The sequence below is a fragment of the Euleptes europaea genome, chromosome 1 (genome assembly GCF_029931775.1).
Source record: "Euleptes europaea isolate rEulEur1 chromosome 1, rEulEur1.hap1, whole genome shotgun sequence".
In the NCBI taxonomy this organism is placed as follows: Eukaryota; Metazoa; Chordata; class Lepidosauria; order Squamata; family Sphaerodactylidae; genus Euleptes; species Euleptes europaea.
The window spans coordinates 116,271,756-116,289,818 of record NC_079312.1 but is presented as its reverse complement, the minus strand read 5'-3'; the positions used below and the strand labels follow the sequence as shown (position 1 = coordinate 116,289,818).

Below are 18,063 nucleotides of genomic sequence, written 5' to 3'. Positions count from 1 at the left end.
AAAAAATAGCACTTAGCAGCACTTAATAAATCCAAATCATACGATAGTTTTGTGGACACCGTTTATGTGTCGTGATGCCCCCCTCTCCACATATGCCTGAGATGTATATTTGACTTGCCAAGGGTTATCTATTTTTTTCTTGGGGCCAATATATTCTATAGTAAAATCATGGTTTGCTGTCTATCTCTCAGCACAGCCCCTTCAGGTGGAAGATACTTTTCCCCCAGCTGTTCTGTCTTGGGGGAATGACCAGTCTTCCCAGTGAAAACATTATCTGCTAGGGCTACAAGGAACTGTGCCAATGATCTCTGGTCTGGTTTCTTCCATCATAGAAACCACTTGTCTTAAAAACATCCTGTACCCACGAAGCTTCATTGTTATGTCCTGTAAATTCACCCCAGCTGGAAGAGAAAAGCAGGCATGCCTGCTGCGTTTTGTCTGGTTCTGAAGGTGTATATAAGGGAGGGATCTGAATATGACTTGGAGATCTAGACCTACCATGACTTGTACAGACTTTGGGGAGGCTGACTAAGGGTGCATCTGCTGCCGTGTTTTAGCTGAGTGGAGGAGCTGGATGGTGTTGAAAAGTAGTTCCATTGTACGAGTGGGTGCAATGTTTGTGGGGGGGAAATGTGTGGCATTTTTGTTGGCATTTGTTCCTCAGGTAAAGTATTCAAACCTTCATTATATGGATTTGTCATTTTTTCTTTAAAGAACAACATTATATGGATTCCATCCAGACACGAACACACTTCTAGAAGCTTACACAATAGGGGTTAGATTTATTTTGAGAGTCAGAATTCAGAGATTGGATAAATAAGGACTAGTTTAGTAATTCAGTCGCTAAAGAACAGATTAATTGCGTATTGTGGCTAACATGTTAACCAATCAGTTTGCCTAACAAATGTATGAAATAAATGCAGACAACAGTCTCTGCAATCCCAATATTTTATGCACACTCGGAAGAGCTGTTGCTGTTTCTGGTTCTTTTCGCAGGGTAGGTTCCTCTCAGGTGTTGGGTTCCAGTGGCACCTTTCCCATCAGGTGACTGTCCCTTTTACAGCTTCTGGATTCTGCTGAGAGCCTTCTCTTCTCAGCCACCGTGCGTAGATGTTGGCCCCTTTTTCTGGGCTCCTCCTACAGGCTGAAGGCAGAGATCTGCCAGCATGGTTCAGTGGTTAAGAGCGGTGGTTTGGAGCGACGGACTCTAATCTGGAGAACCGGGTTTGATTCCCCCACTCCTCCACATGAGCGGCAGACGCTTGGGTTAACTTTTAGTTGGCCTCCTCTCACACAAAATCCACAACACACCCTTTAGATGTAGGCTGCTGAGAAACCTTGCTCAGTTGACAAATCCCCACAGCGTGGCTGGATTTATTTATTTATTTTTTGCCCCCCTGCACTGTCTACCTCATGTGAGAGCAAAGAGGTGTCATGTTGGACATTGCTGTTCCTTGTCTGATCCCTCTTTGGACTGCAAGGCTCTGGCTGTTGTCTCAGCCGGTGCCCGGGACTAGCTGTTCAAGCTCGGGCCAGAAGAACAAACAGGCATTTTTGTGTTGCCATGGCAATGGCAGGCTGTGGGCAAAGGGGTGGGGGAGAGGGGTCTGGGGAGACCCGCATTTACAGGGGCCGCCTGCCGAGTCTGGATCAGGGGACGCTTTGAAAGACTCCAGGATGGCCAGGGATTAAGGAGGGGAGCTGTGTAATCCCCACACTGCCCTCCTTGTGACAGCCATCGCCTTCCTGTCTCTCCTGGAACCACGCTAGTGGAGCAAGTAACTTTTGAGTGTTGGGATTAGCCTGCTTGCAGCCAGCTGCCATAGGTTTGCCAACCTCCAGGTACTAGCTGGAGATCTCCTGCTATTACAACTGATCTCTAGCCAATAGAGATCAGTTCACCTGGAGAAAATGGCCGCGTTGACCGTTGGACTCTATGGCATTGAAGTCTCTCCCCTCCCCAAAACCCGCTTTCCTCAGGCTCCACCCCAAAAACCTCCCGCCGGTGGCAAAGAGGGACCTGGCAACCCCAAGCTGCCAGATCCTTCCAGAGTGATTCACAGAGGAGAGATGAGAGAGAAGTATACCTGTATCTGGTTGTTCTTCCTCCTTCCCTAAATCTGCACAAGTTGCTTTTATTTTAACTGGTTTAATTCAAATTGGGTTGCCAGTGAGGTGTAGTGGCTAAGAGCTGTGGACTCTAATCTGGAGAACTGGGTTTGAATCCTCCACATGAGTGGCGGTCGCTAATCTGGTGAACCAGGCAGGTTTCCCCACTCCTCCACATGAAGCCAGCTGGGTGACCTTGGGCTAGTCACAGCTGTCTTCAAGCTCTCTCATCCTCACCTCCCTCATAGGGTGTCTGTTGTGGGGAGGGGAATGGAAGGTGATTGTAAGCTGGTTTGAGACTCTTAAAGATAGAGAAAATCGGGGTATAAAAACCAGCTCTTTTTCTGCTAAGTCTTCCAGGCCCAGGCAGCATTTTCCCTTGCTGTATTTTTTATGTGAGGGGCCAATGGGAAATTCTTTCCACCTCCCCCTTCTAGGTACTGAGAATATTCTGCTGGGTGAGAAGCAGCTGAAGGAACTACCCCTTTCCAGAAACCAAAGGGATGCCCTCAAGTTCCCGCTGTTTCCTTACTGGAAGAGCTGGACAGTTATAAACCCTTGGTTCTTGTTCATAATTCGCTTTATGCGGCTTCCCTTGGTTCTTGAGCTGGCTTTTATTGAGGGGGGAGGCTTGGGGGTGAGGGAGCTGGTCTTGCTCTAGGGGAGAAAGCTCGCATTGAAGGGATTCTGGGAGGGTGGCTAGGAGTAGTTCAACGAGGGGATCAAGAGTTATGAGAAACAACTAGGGCTGGAGTCCCCAACCCTTTTGAGCCTGTGGGCACATTTGGAATTCTGACAGAGCATGGTGGGTACAGCCACAAAACGACTGCCACAGAAAGTAGAACCAGCCACCAAATAGTTGCCACAGTTCAGCTTCCGTCAGACAGTAAAGATCCTTGTGCTGTGGTGGCAGCTGCTGTCAAAGCAACATTTTAAAAAAATTGCACAGCCAGTCGCAGCTCAAATGGCCAATCAGAAGCCTTGATCAGCAAAAGCACCTGGCCCCACCCACTTTCTAAAAATACTTAGTGGGCACCAGGAAAGGTGCTGGCGGGCACACTGTGGGGGACCCCTGAACTAGGGATTCATCCCCAGGCTACTGGAATCTCCACTCATTCCTTGGAAAGAAGGATTTTGTAGTTTGCTTTGAACTTTGAGGGTTAGACGTTTGTTTAACAGGATTCTGCAACCGCTTCCAGATTCAGTATTTGTATATATACTTCGCTTTTGCATTTAAGACTTGTGTATTGCTTTGTGTCCTTTATCAATACTGTACACTATAAAATAAGGTGCCTAAGCCTTTAGGTAATAATTATAGATAAATTGGTCATAATGACCGTCTCTCTCCAAGCTAGACTTCAGTTCTGCATCAAGACATGTATGCATTCTCAGCATGTTGGCCATGCTCAATAGTGCAGAGCTCAGTGGTTTGTTATATGCATAAACATCTGGTCCTTCCTTCAGCCACACTCCATTCCTGCCTTCGTCCAGTGTTTTGCAGTGAACTCTGCTGATGAAATTTTATACTGGGTGGGAAGCAGTCTTTTCTTAGATCTGCCTAGAATTTGCTGGTAAGAGGAAATGGTTGGGTAGGAACCTGACAGAAGGCCAATGTTTAAGATACCTATTTTCAGCTTGGCAAGGGCAAATGTGGGCAGATACTTTTGCAGATGACAGACACAAGTGGAGTACGTTAGTGAGAGAGTTGTCTTTCGGGAATAGTTTCTCAACAGGGGGAAAAGTGGGTCACTGTATAGAGCTCTTAAGTTGCTTGGGTGGGGCTCCTGAGTCCTGCAAGGCTGGATGATACATTACAAAGGGGAGCGTGGAGCCAGGTGAAAGTTCAGGCTAACTACTCATTTAATTAGTTCCTCATCTGGGTGTGACAGTCCCTGTATCAAGAAGCTACTGTTTTTCATAAGAACATAAGAAAGGCTGGATCTGACCAAGGCCCATCAAGACCAGCAGTCTGTTCACACAGTGGCCAACCAGAAGCCCACAAACAAGACAGCTGCAACATTATCCTGCCTGTGTTCCACTGCACCTAATATAATAGGCGCTCTCCTCTGATCCTGGAGAGAATAGGTATGCATCATGACTAGTATGCGCCACTAGCATGCTCCACTAGTATCCTCCACCATTTCCATACTAATTTTCCATTTTCTTCTGGGGCCCATGGGTGTTCAGGGCTTCTTGCGACAGTTATTTTTAGAATTGCTAGTGCTGGTGTAGCTTCAGATAGGAGCCCCTCGGAGATACATCTGCATAGTCCTCTTCTTTCCATGCCTTCTGTCTCAGATCATTTGGCCTGTGCTCCAGCACCACATAAGAGCTTTGCCATTTTAATTCCATTGCCTGCTATTTCCTGGAGAGGTAAACGTAGGCGGTGTGCAGCAAGGGAAATCTGAACACAGTCTGAGAGTATTAGGCTGTTGCCTGGACATGTTCCTCTCAGAGACTTCCAGCTCCAGTCCTCCGCTATCCTGCATGTAACTTCTCTAGAGTTGGGTTTTCTCATATTGTGGCCCCTTGCTCCCTTCTGTTTTCCCCATGCACCCTTCCTGATAGCTGTAGGGTTTGGTACTTCAGGTCCCAGGGTGTCACCAGTATACTGTGGGCATGATGCCTGATGTCATCTATAAACTTTCTTGCTCTCTTTCTCTGCCAGCTGCCAGCCTGGACTGATTGGAGAGCACTGCCAGTTTCAGGATCCTTGCCACCAGTCAACCTGTGCCAATGGGGGCACATGTGAGAGCACCCTGCGTGATGGCACTGTGCATTACCAGTGCACCTGTCCCAAGGGCTTCCGAGGTGAGGCAGACGGGCATGGTGGATTGGGAAAGAGGGCTGTCTGTAGATGTTCTGGGGGAGGGCCTGTGGCTCAGTGGTAGAGCAGCTGCTTAGCCTGTAGAAGGTCCCAGGTTCAATCCTGGCATCTCCAGTTGAAAGGATCAAGTAGTACGTGTTATGAAAGACCCCTGCCTGGAGACCCTGGGGAGCCGCTGCCAGTCTGAGTAGACGACACTGACTTTGATAGACCGATTCAGTGTAAGGCAGCTTCATGTGTGTGTTCTATTTTAAAAAAAATAATTTTATTTTTAATATACGGGGATACAGAAAAAAGAAAATAGGGAAAAGGATATAGGGGGAAAGACATAAATAACAACATGTCTATGCCCAGGTTTCTGCATTTTGATATCTATATACCTTTACACCCCTAAAATTTCTAAGCCTGCCCATTAAATTGGTGCATTTCTGAGATACACATTTAGTATGTGAAAACATTGGCTACTATTATTAAGTAATCAAGTATTTAACTGCTAGATACTGTAACTATTAAGCTGATTTATCTATTATTGTCTACTATAACAAATGCGTAGTCAGATATCATGTGTGTGTTCTAGAAGCTTTTTTCTCCTGGTAAAAAACTGACCAGGAGCCCCGTGGCGCAGAGTGGTAAGCTGCAGTACTGCAGTCAAAAGCTCTGCTCACGACCTGAGTTTGATCCCAACGGAGGTCGGTTTCAGGTAGCCGGCTCCAGGTTGACTCAGCCTTCCATCCTTCCGAAGTTGGTCAAATGAACACCCAGCTTGCTGGGGGTAAAGGGAAGATGACTGGGGAAGGCACTGGCAAACCACCCCGTAAACAAAGTCTGCCTATTAAACGTCAGGATGTGACGTCACCCCATGGGTCAGGAATGACCCGGTGCTTGCACAGGGGACCTTTACCTTTAATTAAAAAAAACTGACCCACTGGGGAAGACTCCAGGGTGAGTCAGTAAAGACTATTGGTGAGAAGTGGGATCCTTCCAAACCCAATGTTCATTAGCTCTTCCATCTCCCTTCTCCAGGTCAGGACTGCTCTCTGATCGACGCCTGTGCCAGCAAGCCCTGCCTCAACGGTGGCCGCTGTACCAACTGGAACGGCCGTTACAACTGTACGTGCCCACCTGGCTACCAGGGCCGGAACTGCCGGAGCGATGTGGATGAATGCCGGGTGTCTGGCCTGTGCCAGCACGGGGGCACTTGTCTCAACACACCTGGCTCTTTCCGCTGCCAGTGCCAGGCCGGCTACACAGGGCAGCTCTGCGAGAGCGTCTCAACCCCCTGCGCCCCTTCTCAGTGCCTTAATGGGGGCACCTGCCGTCAGACGGGAGAACTCAGCTACGAGTGCGCATGCTTGCCCGGTGCGTGAACAGTGTGTGGAATTGGTTATTTAATGTTACTGTGAGGAAGTGGGGAGGAGTGCTGGACAGGCAGATCCGAGGCAAGACGATCCCTCAGGACGGGCGGGTGATGCAGAGAGTGGCCCTTGGAATGCAAGCCTAGCTCTTTGCCTCTTGTTGGGCTGCGCTGCGTCTTATTTGTTCTCCTGACAGGAAGCTCATGGGAAGCTGTTGAAGGCTTTGGTGGGGCAGGAAGGAAGCAATCCAGGGGGAGGTGGGAAGAACTGGCAGATGGCGACTGTAGCTTTTGAAGCTGCAGCTTTGCCTATGTGACCCAGAACTCATTGGAATACCTGGCTAATTCTTTCTCCTTTTCGGTTCTGAGATCTGAAGAGGAAATGGGTCTCGGAAGAGGGGAGGGGAGCTCACGAGCTCTGTTCCAAATTGGGTTTGTTGGTCGCTGCTGCTGTGGTTGAATTGCTGGGAAAGCTTGAGCCGGTCACTTTGAAACCTGGTGGCACATTACGGATGGGTTGCGGGGAGTTTGTGGGATTTGCCTTTCCACAGTTACCAACCTGGCTTAATTTGTATCCTCAGGATTTGAGGGCCACAACTGTGAGGTCAACATTGACGACTGTCCAGACCACATGTGCATGAATGGGGGGACATGTGTGGATGGCGTCAACACCTACAACTGCCAGTGTCCCCCAGAATGGACAGGTATTGATATATCAGTCTGAGAGCCTGAACTTGATTCAAACTATCTAGAGCAGGGGTGTCAAACATAAGGCCCTTGGGCTGGATCCGGCCCCTTGAGAACTCTTATCCTGCCCACAAGCCAGCTGAGACAGCCACCCTCCCCCAACTCTTGATCTGGGCTGGCGAGGCATGGCCCTGCCCGACCAAGTAAATATAAATAAATTACGCAAATGGAGAAGAGAATGGCCCAACCAAGTGACATTTATGTTATATCTGGCTCTCGTAACAATTGAGTTCGACACCCCTGATCTAGAGTGTTGAAATGGGGGAAAGGGTGTTATGGTTTAGGTGTGTGAATGTGATATAATGTGATATAAAGTTTATTGTCTGCAGCCAAAGGCCATCACAATCCACCATACAAAACATTAAAATAACATTAAAATATCATAAAATAACATTGAAATAACTTTAAAACAGTCTGACCCCTAAGAAGCTTGTATTTAAATATGTTAAATTCCCTGATTAAAAACAGCTTTAGCTCAGATTTTCTTGGCTGCTAAAGCAAAGAGTGACACCTTGTAGGAAACATCAGGATTGGCATCTGGTAGGAGAAAGAGCGGCTTCTCTGGATCTGGAAAATGATTTAGGCCCTGGTGTGTGAATGTCATTTCTTTGTCGCTGGGGCTAAATATAAGCCTCCCAAGTCAGGAGTTCTGGCTGGAGTACAGAAGAGGTAATAAAATGTTTCCTTCTTCCAGTTTTGAACAAAATCTACTTTGTCCTGGCTGTGAAATGGGCACTCATATCCTCTGCAGGGTTTCTTTGTGAACCTTAGCAAGGCATCTTTTCACTGGATGAAATTTGTACCACCTCTGTGTGTGTGTGTGTGAAGTGCCGTCAAGTCGCAGCCGACTTATGGTGACCCCTTTTGGGTGTTTCATGGCAAGAGACTAACAGAGGTGGTTTGCCAGTGCCTTCCTCTGCACAGCAACCCTGGTATTCCTTGGTGGTCTCCCATCCAAATACTAACCAGGGCTGACCCTGCTTATCTTCTGAGATCTGACGAGATCAGGCTAGCCTGGGCCATCCAGGTCAGGGCTGTACCACCTCTAGCCTTGGGTATTTCAGGGCAAAGAAGAGCGAGGGGAACTTGGAGTTGGGAGGATGAGGGAGGGAGAGAGAGAAGGTGCTCCAGCCTTGGTCCGGAAGATTTTTGAGTACAGACAGACTTAATCCTCTCTTTGGCACCCTAGGCCAATTTTGCACTGAAGACGTGGACGAATGCCAACTGCAGCCCAACGCGTGCCACAACGGAGGCACTTGCTTCAATACAGATGGAGGCCACTCGTGCGTCTGCGTCAATGGCTGGACAGGAGAGAGCTGCAGCGAGAACATTGATGACTGTCAGACAGCGGTCTGCTTCCATGGTGCCACCTGCCATGACCGTGTGGCTTCCTTCTACTGTGCCTGCCCTATGGGCAAGACAGGTAGCTGGCTTCTGACCTCCCATAATGTGCCAACTTCGTGCGTTTTTGTTCTGTTCAGCAGATTTAGAGGATTTGGGCAGTGTTGTGAAAAGAATAGAATGGGCAGATGGGATATTGGGTAACATGAACAGAGTGTCTTTCTAGAAGGGAAAAAGATCACGATGGGTAGCTGTGTTAGTCTGTCAATAGCAGTAGAAAAGAGCAAGAGTCCATTAGCACCATAAAGACTAACAACGTTTCTGGAAGGGTATGAGCTTTTGTGAGTCACACCTCACTTCTTGAAGAAGAAGAGCCCAGCTAGTAGGACCCTTCCCTCACCCAGGTTTGCATAAAACAGCCAGCTGAAGAAGCTCATACCCTGCCAGAAATTTTGTTAGCCTTTAAGGTGCTACTGGACTCTTGTTCTTTTCTACTAGAATAGAAAGAGATTGCACAGGCGAAGAGCAGAAGTCAATATTGCTTCTCCCATGAATCCTTCCCAGTCTGTACTTGCTGCTGTTATGTGGTTACCTCTCACGGCCTTACTTTTTTCTAGGCCTCCTCTGTCACTTGGATGATGCCTGTGTCAGTAACCCTTGCCATGAAGATGCCATCTGTGACACTAACCCAATGAATGGCCGGGCCATTTGCACCTGCCCACCAGGCTTCTCGGGAGGAGCCTGTGACCAGGACGTAGACGAGTGCTCCATTGGTGAGTATAAAGCACCTCTCTCAGATTTTCAGAATCAAAGTGGAAAGGTAGGAGGACTACTGCTGAAAGTTAAAAAAGAAAGTGCCAAAGCAGGACTACAGCTGAACATCAAGAAAGCAAAAGTAATGACTACAGGAGAATTACAAAACTTTAAGGTTGACAATGAGGAAATTGAAATTGTTCAAGACTTTCTATTCCTTGGCTCCACCATCAACCAAAAGGGAGACTGCAGCCAAGAAATCAGAAGGAGATTGAGACTGGGAAGGGCAGCCATGAGGGAGCTAGAAAATATTTTGAAGTGTAAGGATGTGTCACTGGCCACCAAGAGTAGATTAATTCATGCCATCGTATTCCCTATTACTATGTATGGGTGTGAAAGCTGGACAGAGAAGAAAGCTGATAGGAAGAAAATAGATTCCTTTGAAATGTGGTGTTGGAGGAGAGTGTTACAGATTCCGTGGACTGCCAAAAAAACAAATCAGTGGGTTATAGATCAAATCAAGCCTGAACTGATCCTAGAAGCTAAAATGACTAAACTGAGGCTATCGTATTTTGGTCACGTCATGAGACGACAAGAGTCACTGGAAAAGACAGTCATGCTAGGAAAAGTTGAGGGCAGCAGGAAAAGAGGAAGACCCAACAAGAGATGGATTGACTCAATAAAGGAAGCCACAGCCTTCAATTTGCAAGATCTGAGCAAGGCTGTCAAAGATAGGACATTTTGGAGGACTTTCATTCATAGGGTCGCCATGAGTCGGAAGCGACTTGACGGCACTTAACACACACACACACACACACACACACACACACACACACAGGAGGACCCACCACTCTACTGTTGGACGTTCAAGGGGTTATTGAGTGGGGCCCTGGTTGGCCTATTAGCTAGTAAAACCGTTTTACAGTGGTTGACCTTAACTAGAATACTTTTCTTGTTCCTTGGAGCCAGCGTGTTGTAGTGGTTAAGAGCGGAGGTTTGGAGCGGTGGACTCTAATCTGGAGAACCGGGTTTGATTCCCCGCTCTTCCACATGAGTGACGGACTGTGATCTGGTGAACCGGGTTGGTTTCCCCACTCCTACACATGAAGCCAGCTTGGGTGAACTTGGGCTAGTCACAGCTCTCTCAGTGCTCTCTCAGCCCCACCTACCTCACAAAGTATCTGTTGCAGGGAGGGGAAGGGAAGGTGATTGTAAGCCAGTTTGATTCTTCCTTAAGAGGTAGAGAAAGTCAGCATATAAAAACCAATACTTCTTCTTGGCTGGGTTTGTTCCTTGAAGGGAACGTTGAGGGGGATACAGTTTTGGCCCAACCATTTCCACTTTGTGTGCCTTTACCATCTCCAGGAGCCAATCCATGCGAGCACTTTGGGAAGTGTGTGAACACACAAGGGTCCTTCCTGTGCCAGTGCGGGCGTGGCTACGCAGGCCCACGGTGTGAAACGGATATCAACGAGTGCCTCTCCATGCCGTGCCAGAATGATGCTACCTGCCTTGACCGCATTGGCGAGTTTACTTGCATCTGCATGTCAGGTGGGTTCCTTCATCATCAGCCATTGAGGCAGAGTGTCTGAAGTGCAGCCTCTGATTTTGTGGGCAGTGGGAGGGAGGGAGAAGAGAGATGGGCGGGAAGGATCGGCAGGCATGCAGCTGGACGTGGATGTCTAAAGTCCTGGGGTCAAATCTTTGCCGCAAGTAGACTTGCTGAGTGAGCTAAGGCAGTTCATTTCCTTGCTTCTGTTCGCTGTCAATAACCTATTCCAGAGATCTTGTAAAGGGGAGATGCTGTGGCTCATTGGTAGAGCATCTGCTTGGCATAAGGTCCCAGGTTCAATCCCCGGATCTCCAGTTAAAGGGACTAGGCGAGTAGGTGATGTGAAAGACTTCTGCCTGAGACCCTGGAGAACCGCTGCCAGTCTGAGTAGACAATACTGACTTTGATGGACCGAGGGTTGGATTCAGTACAAGGCAGCTTCATGGGTTTGTGTGTTCAAAGCTCTGTGTAATAATGTGAAAAGAGCAGATATGTTTTTGGAAACTGGCACTTCTGAGTCACAGAGTGTAGCTGAAACAGAGCAGATGGCAAGATTGTCATGGCGATGGCCGTGGTTTTTGGAAGCGGTCTAATCTGAGTCTCCCTGGCGAGACAGTGTAGGTGGTTAGTACTTCCAGTTTACATGGAAAATACAGTCTAGAGGAGTCCATGCAGAAGGGCCATGCAGTGGAGGAAACTGGTGCTGTGAATACTGAGCTGTTCACATACAGCTAGGGACGGGGATACTGCTGACATTCTCTTTCCCTCCATCTTACCGGCTGTTGCCATGCTTAACCTTACCTTCAGCTGATAGCCTTTCAGAGGTCCTCGGGTGCAGTTATGGGGCTGAGACCAGTATTGAGATCTATATGGAGGAATCCTTGGCGAGTGAAGGATGGACCTATGGCTGCCCCCCATTGTGGCTGTGCAGTGGAGATGGGGTGCTGTGCAAATCAGGGCAGCGTTCATACAGACAGTGGGAGTGTGGCATTGTGCCTGGAATATTAATGGTGGGGCTGGCCTGGCGGGCACTGTGAATCGGCTGCGCTTTGTGCTTCTGTTACCCCATATGGGGAGGAACATTCTCCTTGCTTGCTCACTCATTGGCTAATGCTGGCTGTTTTGTGCAGACCTGGGGGAGGGGTGGGTCCTACTAGCTGGGAATGGCTTTGGACTAGTGGCTAGTAAATTTGGTTTAGTGTGGCTTTTCCGCTCCAAGCTAGCAATGCAGTGTCCAGAAACCAGGGTGCAGGAAGAGATTTGAAGCGCTCGGCCTAGAGCCTTGATAAGTGGCTTAAGCAATTAGGAGGCCGTATGCAATAACATCACAGTGTTCTCTCCTCGCCTGTTCTTTCCTGCAGCCACAAGCTGGGGAGTTTTCGACTGGGCCATGAGCAGAGCAATTGTATGCCCATTTGTTCTAGCCTAAGGCTTTGGAGGTCAATGGCCTTGACTGGTGTAAGTCTGTAAAAGAGCACACTGTTCCCGGTGCGGTACTTCTTGCACACCATACACCCTTGTGCATATACCCCTGATTTCTTGAATCCATGTGAGCATATGCATTAGTGCCTTGCCTTTGATTCCCGCTCTCCTGCAGTGTGAACTGTGGCCCTCGCGGTCTGCAGGTCCCCGTGGTTCCGCCTGTCCTCTCCTCTGACACTCTCAAATCTCAGCTCTGTTCATCAAGACAAATTGGGGGAAAAATGTCACTAGTCTGTCCCAAGCCTCCATGTGGGCCCTGACTCCTCTGTTTTCACTGATGCGAAACCCTAGGCCTGCATGACCCTGTTGGACTCACCTCCTGCCTCCCTCCTGTGGTCACTGCAACCTCTGACACAGTTCCCAGCTCTGGCTATTTTGTCAACGGGGGGAAATAGATGAGTAGTTGCCCAGGGGCTTCTCTTTCCGTCTCATTCATTCTTCCAAGCGCCTCTGGAAAAGGCAAGGAGTATGCCCATGCGCTGCAGATGACTGCATTTCGAAGATCTTGTGCTGCGAGATTACAAATTACATGCTGTATAGCGATGTTGCATCACCATTGTTTTAGATTTCTGTGTGTGCTCGCCAAGCTTTGGGCAGCGTGGCTGTGGTAGGCCAGAAGAGGGGGAATGGGGGGCTGCTTCATATGTGCTGTTTCTAACTCAGTAAATCGAAGTAGGAAAGAAGCACATGCATTGTTACAGTTGGAGACTGCGTGAGTTTTTCTTTTTGCCTGAATCCCATGATTGGAAGCTGTTCTGTGCATTAGTTACTGGACATGTGTAACTATAGCAAAAGGTTTTAACTTCAAAAATGACCCAGTACATGGTGTTGATTTGTTTGGTTTTTCTTGCACGAGAATGTGTATTGGGTAGGAAAAAAGATAATGGATGAAGTGCCCCTGGGAACCAGGCTGTATATTCATTTCTGAGGGGCAGCAGAAGAAGGTGGTATTTTAATGGCTGTGGCTTTTGAGCAAGCTTTGTGCAGCTCAGGGCAGTCTTTGCCCATTTTCCAAGTGAGAAGATTCTGCCCCTTTGGTCACTTCTCTTTGACAGTCTTAAACGTGGAAGGGAGCGTGCACGGAGGTGTGATTGTGCCCCGCTCAGAAGCTGAGATAGCTATTTGAAGGCAGTTGTCTGCCAAGATGCTTCACAAGTAGCCAAGGGAAGGGATTGTGCCCTGATATATTTCTGTTGTGCTGTTAAGCAGTAGATTCTTCCTATTTTATTTTAATTGATTATTTTGTACTTACGTTCTGCTTTTCTCCCTGGTCTGGACACAAAGCAGAAACATACTTCATATTGTTATGGCCACTTGGAAGGGCAAAGCTTGGAATGTAGCATTGTGCCTTAAAGCAACATTTGTCACGTTGGAGCAGCCCTGCCTGGTATGTTTGGAGGCGGGCAGGTGGACAGATTTTGCAACAGAACCTGGGTCTGTTGATGCCCTTGCACGGGGCTTCCATTCTTCAGTAGTCTGTCCCTCACTTAAGAACATAAGGAAAGCGGTGCTGGATCAGACCAAAGCCAATCAAGTCCAGCAGTCTGATCACAATCTATCTTAATGTATTGGACATCCAGTGTCCCCTTCCTGTGATTTGCCCTTTTTTGGATTACAGTTGCCTTTGCCATCGCCATAGAATCCCATTGCCTTTACAGCAGGAAGGGTGCCTGCAGGTTGTCATTAAAGTACATTCTTTGCTCCTTAAAATCTCCAACTAAAAATGGACTGTGGGGGAAGCAAGGCAGGGAGATGAACTTAGGAAGCGGTGGCTAATCAGAATAGACAGCGCTGAACTAAAGAGACCAATAGTCTTGCTCAATATAAGACATGTGAAATGTCTGTGTATCATTTTGTGAGTGTCTGAGCAAGAATAAACCATTTTACTGTGCCGTCCTAAGTAGCCTTACTCCCTTCTAAGTCCATTCAAGTCAATGGGCTCAAAAGGGTAAAACCCTGTTTAGGATGTTTCTGCTAGTTTCCTTTTCTGTCACTGGTTGTAATTAGTGGGAAAGGTTGCGCCTTTTGTTCTTTGGTTGGAGCATGAAAAGGACCTTTGTTTTACTGCAAGTCTGAAACCCAAACACAGAATACACTAAGCAGTTACACAGGCTACGCAGACTTTTAAAATTAATTGATCAAATATGATTACTGAGGCTCCATTCATTGTCAGTAGAAGTGGCGACAGCTTACTTGACACAGTTCAGCTAAGTTAGATTCTCTGACCTGGTTACAAAATGGAGATACGTTAAAATCCTAGACGGGAAGTGATGGAGCACAGGGGCACCGAGGGGGCAGCAACAGGGAAGATGGGATTGGGAAGTCAAGGAAAAGGGCAGGGAGTTAGGCGAAATGGGGAAAAGGTGTTTCGGCCCATTTGGATTCAGGACCTTCTAATGGTGAAAACTATATCCACCTTTTAAAACTTAATCTTGGCAGTCATGAGGGACAGCAGCTGTTTTGTGTGGTTAAGACTTAGATTTTCAAGGATTTGATGAATGCCTTGGGTTTTGCACTGCAATTAAAATGTCACAGTTTAGGGAATGCCTGTGTTCACATAGTAATTTAGTGTTCCTGGGCCTGGCCTTGCCAGGATGGGTGGACCCTTGCTGCACTATTGCCGTGTGCAGCATTGTGCGGGATAGGTGGGAAGAGGCCCCGTTGGGATAAGGCTGGGCTTTGTGACACCCGTCAATCTGGGTTGCAGGTTTCAGCGGCACCTACTGTGAAATCAACATCAACGAGTGTGAGAGTAACCCCTGTGTCAATGGGGGTGTCTGCAAGGATATTGTCAATGGATTCAGCTGCACCTGCCCCTCAGGTAAGCCTCAGCGTTTTGCCAACAGGGCACTCATCTTTTGGCCAGGGAAAGAATGAACCTGGACCCCAGAACACTAGAGATAACCTTTCTATTCCTTGGGTGAGCTTGAATCTCTCTCTCTCTCTCTCTCTCTCTCTCTCTCTCTCTCCCTCTCCCTCTCTCTCCCTCTCCCTCTCCCTCTCTCTCTCTCCCTCCCTCTCTCTCCCTCTCTCAGAGAGAGGATATCTGTATGCACCTGAAGCCAGTCCAGTCTTCACTTTGAGAAGACCAGGAAAGCTCTGCCCTTTTGTAGGGAGCCTGGTTTCTATTCCTTCTTCCCACCATTTTTTCCCTCTTGTAATTAGGGTGTGTCTGCTTCTGGCATGAGCTCAGCTGGGTGTGCTGAATTTGAGCGCCATAGCAGACTTGTTGTTTTCATAGGCTCACACTGCCCCTTGTGCTTCCTCTCATCCCTTGCATTGTGGGGAAGTTTGCTGAGGAGCCCTTTGCTGAGTTGGGAGCCTGCTTCGAGAGCCAGCATGGTGTAGTGGTTAAGAGCAGTAGTTTGGAGTGGTGGATTCAGATCTGGAGAACTGAGTTTGATTCCCCACTCCTCCGCATGAGCGGCAGAGGCCAATCTGGTGAATTGGATTTGTTTCCCCACTCCTACACATGAAGCCAGCTGGGTGACCTTGGGCTAGTCACACTCTCTCAGCCTCACCTACCTCACAGGGTATCTGTTGTGGGGAGGGGAAGGGAAGGTGATTGTAAGCCGGTTTAATTCTTCCTTAAGTGGTAGAGAAAGTCAGCATATAAAAACCAACACTTCTTCTTCGTCTCCTTCTCCTAGTTTGTCGTTGGTGCTTGGGACACAGCCGCAGCCCTCGGGATGTGCAGCCGGCTCATTCTCCAGGCCCTGCCTAGCCTCTCTGCTACTGAGCGGGTGGGGGGGGGGGGCTGTCCTCCATTCAGTTGTTTCTAGGGTTGATTGACAGACAGGCCTATAGCTTGCTGTGTGGGAGCCGGGACAATGGTACCTTTGTTCCCCCAGGCTGTCGCACAGGCCCCTGAACCCAATTTACATGTGGGGCAGACACCGCAAAGCCCCCTGTGGAGAGTGGGGGGGCAGTGAGAGCCCTTGCTATGGGCCTCTGGTGGTAGGGCTGAACTGTGCAAGCCGGCTGGAGCAGGAGGAAACCTCTGTCCCACATAAATTTTCCTTCCAGCCTGAGCCTGCTTATCCTCTCTGTATTTGGAAGTTCCAGTCCAAATGTCGGTTCTATACCAGGCTTGATCTAGCCATATACCTATTTTGGACACTCCCCACTGACCCTTTTGCCAGCCTTCTTCTTCTTCTTCTTCTTCTTGCTTTCCTAGACAGTATTTGTCTATCTTCAAACTGCTTTTCACTCTTGCTAGCAGCTGGGGGCTTCTGAGTTCATTGGGTTTTCTCACATAGCCCTGTGTGGAGCTCAGCGGGGGAAACTGGGATAGTTGTTTTTCCAGAACAGTACTGACCCACGCGGTAGCTCCTTTGCACAGATGGTTCAGGATTTTGTGTATCAAAGTGGATAAATAGTAGCAGGGGTTCCATGCTCATCAGCAGGTTGTTTCCCCCCCTGCATTGGGCTATGTGGGGGGTAAACATTGTCAGAATTTGGTGCACATTTCCTGTTTCTTTTGCTGTGCCTAACCCCTTTTTCTCACTATGAATTCAGGCTTCTCCGGTTCGATGTGCCAAATTGACATAGATGAGTGTGCCAGTACACCCTGTCAGAATGGTGCCAAGTGCGTGGATCGGCCCAATGCCTATGAGTGCCGTTGTACAGAAGGTGACTTTTTTTTTGGCTGCAGAACTTTATTGCCTTTGATATGTTAGGGCATGGCTGTAGTTTAAGAATGGTATAGTGGTTAAGAGCAGTGGTGGACTCTAATCTGGAGAACTGGGTTTGATTCCCCACTCCACATGAGCAGCGGAGGCTAATCTGGTGAACTGGGTTGGTTTCCCCACTCCTACACATGAAGCCACCTGGGTGACCTTGGGCTAGTCACAGCTCTCTCTGAACTCTCTGGGTCCCACCTCTCTTGGTCCTCTGTTGTGGGGAGGGGAAAGGAGGGTGATTGTAAGCCGGTTTGATTCTTCCTTAAGTGGTAGAGAATGTCGGCATATAAAAACCAACTCTTCTGCTGCTGCTGTAGCCTAGTAATAGAACACATTCTTTGCTTGCAGGAGGGTTCTGTGTTTAACCTGGTAAGGAATCTTGGGTAACAGGTGCTTGGAAGGATCCTTCTTTGCTGAAGGCCCCAGAGAACCTCTTGACAGTCAGAGCAAACAAGAGGGAGATATATGGATCAGCGGCCTGACTTTCTGTAAGGCAGCTTTACATGTCGAAACATGTGTCTGGCAACCTGCTCCTGTACTGATGGAGTGGAGCTGAGTCTAGCTAGGAGAAAATGTGGTGGTGATATTTGTCCAAGAACAGCAATGGGAGACCTCTCCTAAACCCTCCTTTACAGCTGCCTTTCTTAAAAGCCATGCATGCTCTAGCCATGAGAAGGGCATGCTTTGTGGGGCACGATCCTTTCCCAAGCTTGCTTGAGCACTTTTAATGGAAGGCTAACTGAAGCATGAGGGAAAGTAGTAGGCGGGCAGGGCCTGATTCATGGGCCATTCATACCTCTTTTTTGGTTTCGGCACTGAGTGAGGTTTCTGTATTCCTGAGCCCAAGGAAGAGCAAGTTCGAACTTGCAGGGTTTCTGCTCTCTTTTCCGTTGCTAAGTTCAGTTTAAGGCTAGAAGGCAGAGTTCTGTAAGATTGGTGAACTGACTTAAAAAATGCCTACATAGAACCACTTTTTAGGGATAGATGCAGGTGTGGGGGAGGGGGTTGTCAAAGGAAAACCAACCTGCAGTTTGCTTAGCGGGCTTCTGCTGGAAGTAGAAAGAATGGGTGCTTTTGAGCTCCATCTTCTGAAGAGGGTTGCGCGTCTGACCAAAAAGATGAGTCTGGATCTATAGAAAGCTTGCAGTTTATGAATGCCTGACTGTACCCTTGAGGGAAGATTGTGGACAATAGACTGTTTAACGGGGGAAAGGGT

At 48.3% G+C, this 18,063-nt stretch overlaps 1 protein-coding gene across 1 annotated transcript in view; it reads left to right on the top strand.

Moving 5' to 3' along the window:
- NOTCH3 (notch receptor 3) overlaps positions 1–18,063 on the top strand; it is a 78,426-nt gene that overhangs the window by 27,362 nt on the left and 33,001 nt on the right. The window contains exons 3-10 of the mRNA XM_056857778.1: positions 4,778–4,920; positions 5,960–6,295; positions 6,872–6,994; positions 8,227–8,460; positions 8,996–9,151; positions 10,497–10,682; positions 14,873–14,986; positions 16,684–16,797. Of these exons, the coding sequence (XP_056713756.1) occupies positions 4,778–4,920; positions 5,960–6,295; positions 6,872–6,994; positions 8,227–8,460; positions 8,996–9,151; positions 10,497–10,682; positions 14,873–14,986; positions 16,684–16,797 (1,406 nt within the window). The remainder of the gene's footprint in view (positions 1–4,777; positions 4,921–5,959; positions 6,296–6,871; positions 6,995–8,226; positions 8,461–8,995; positions 9,152–10,496; positions 10,683–14,872; positions 14,987–16,683; positions 16,798–18,063) is intronic.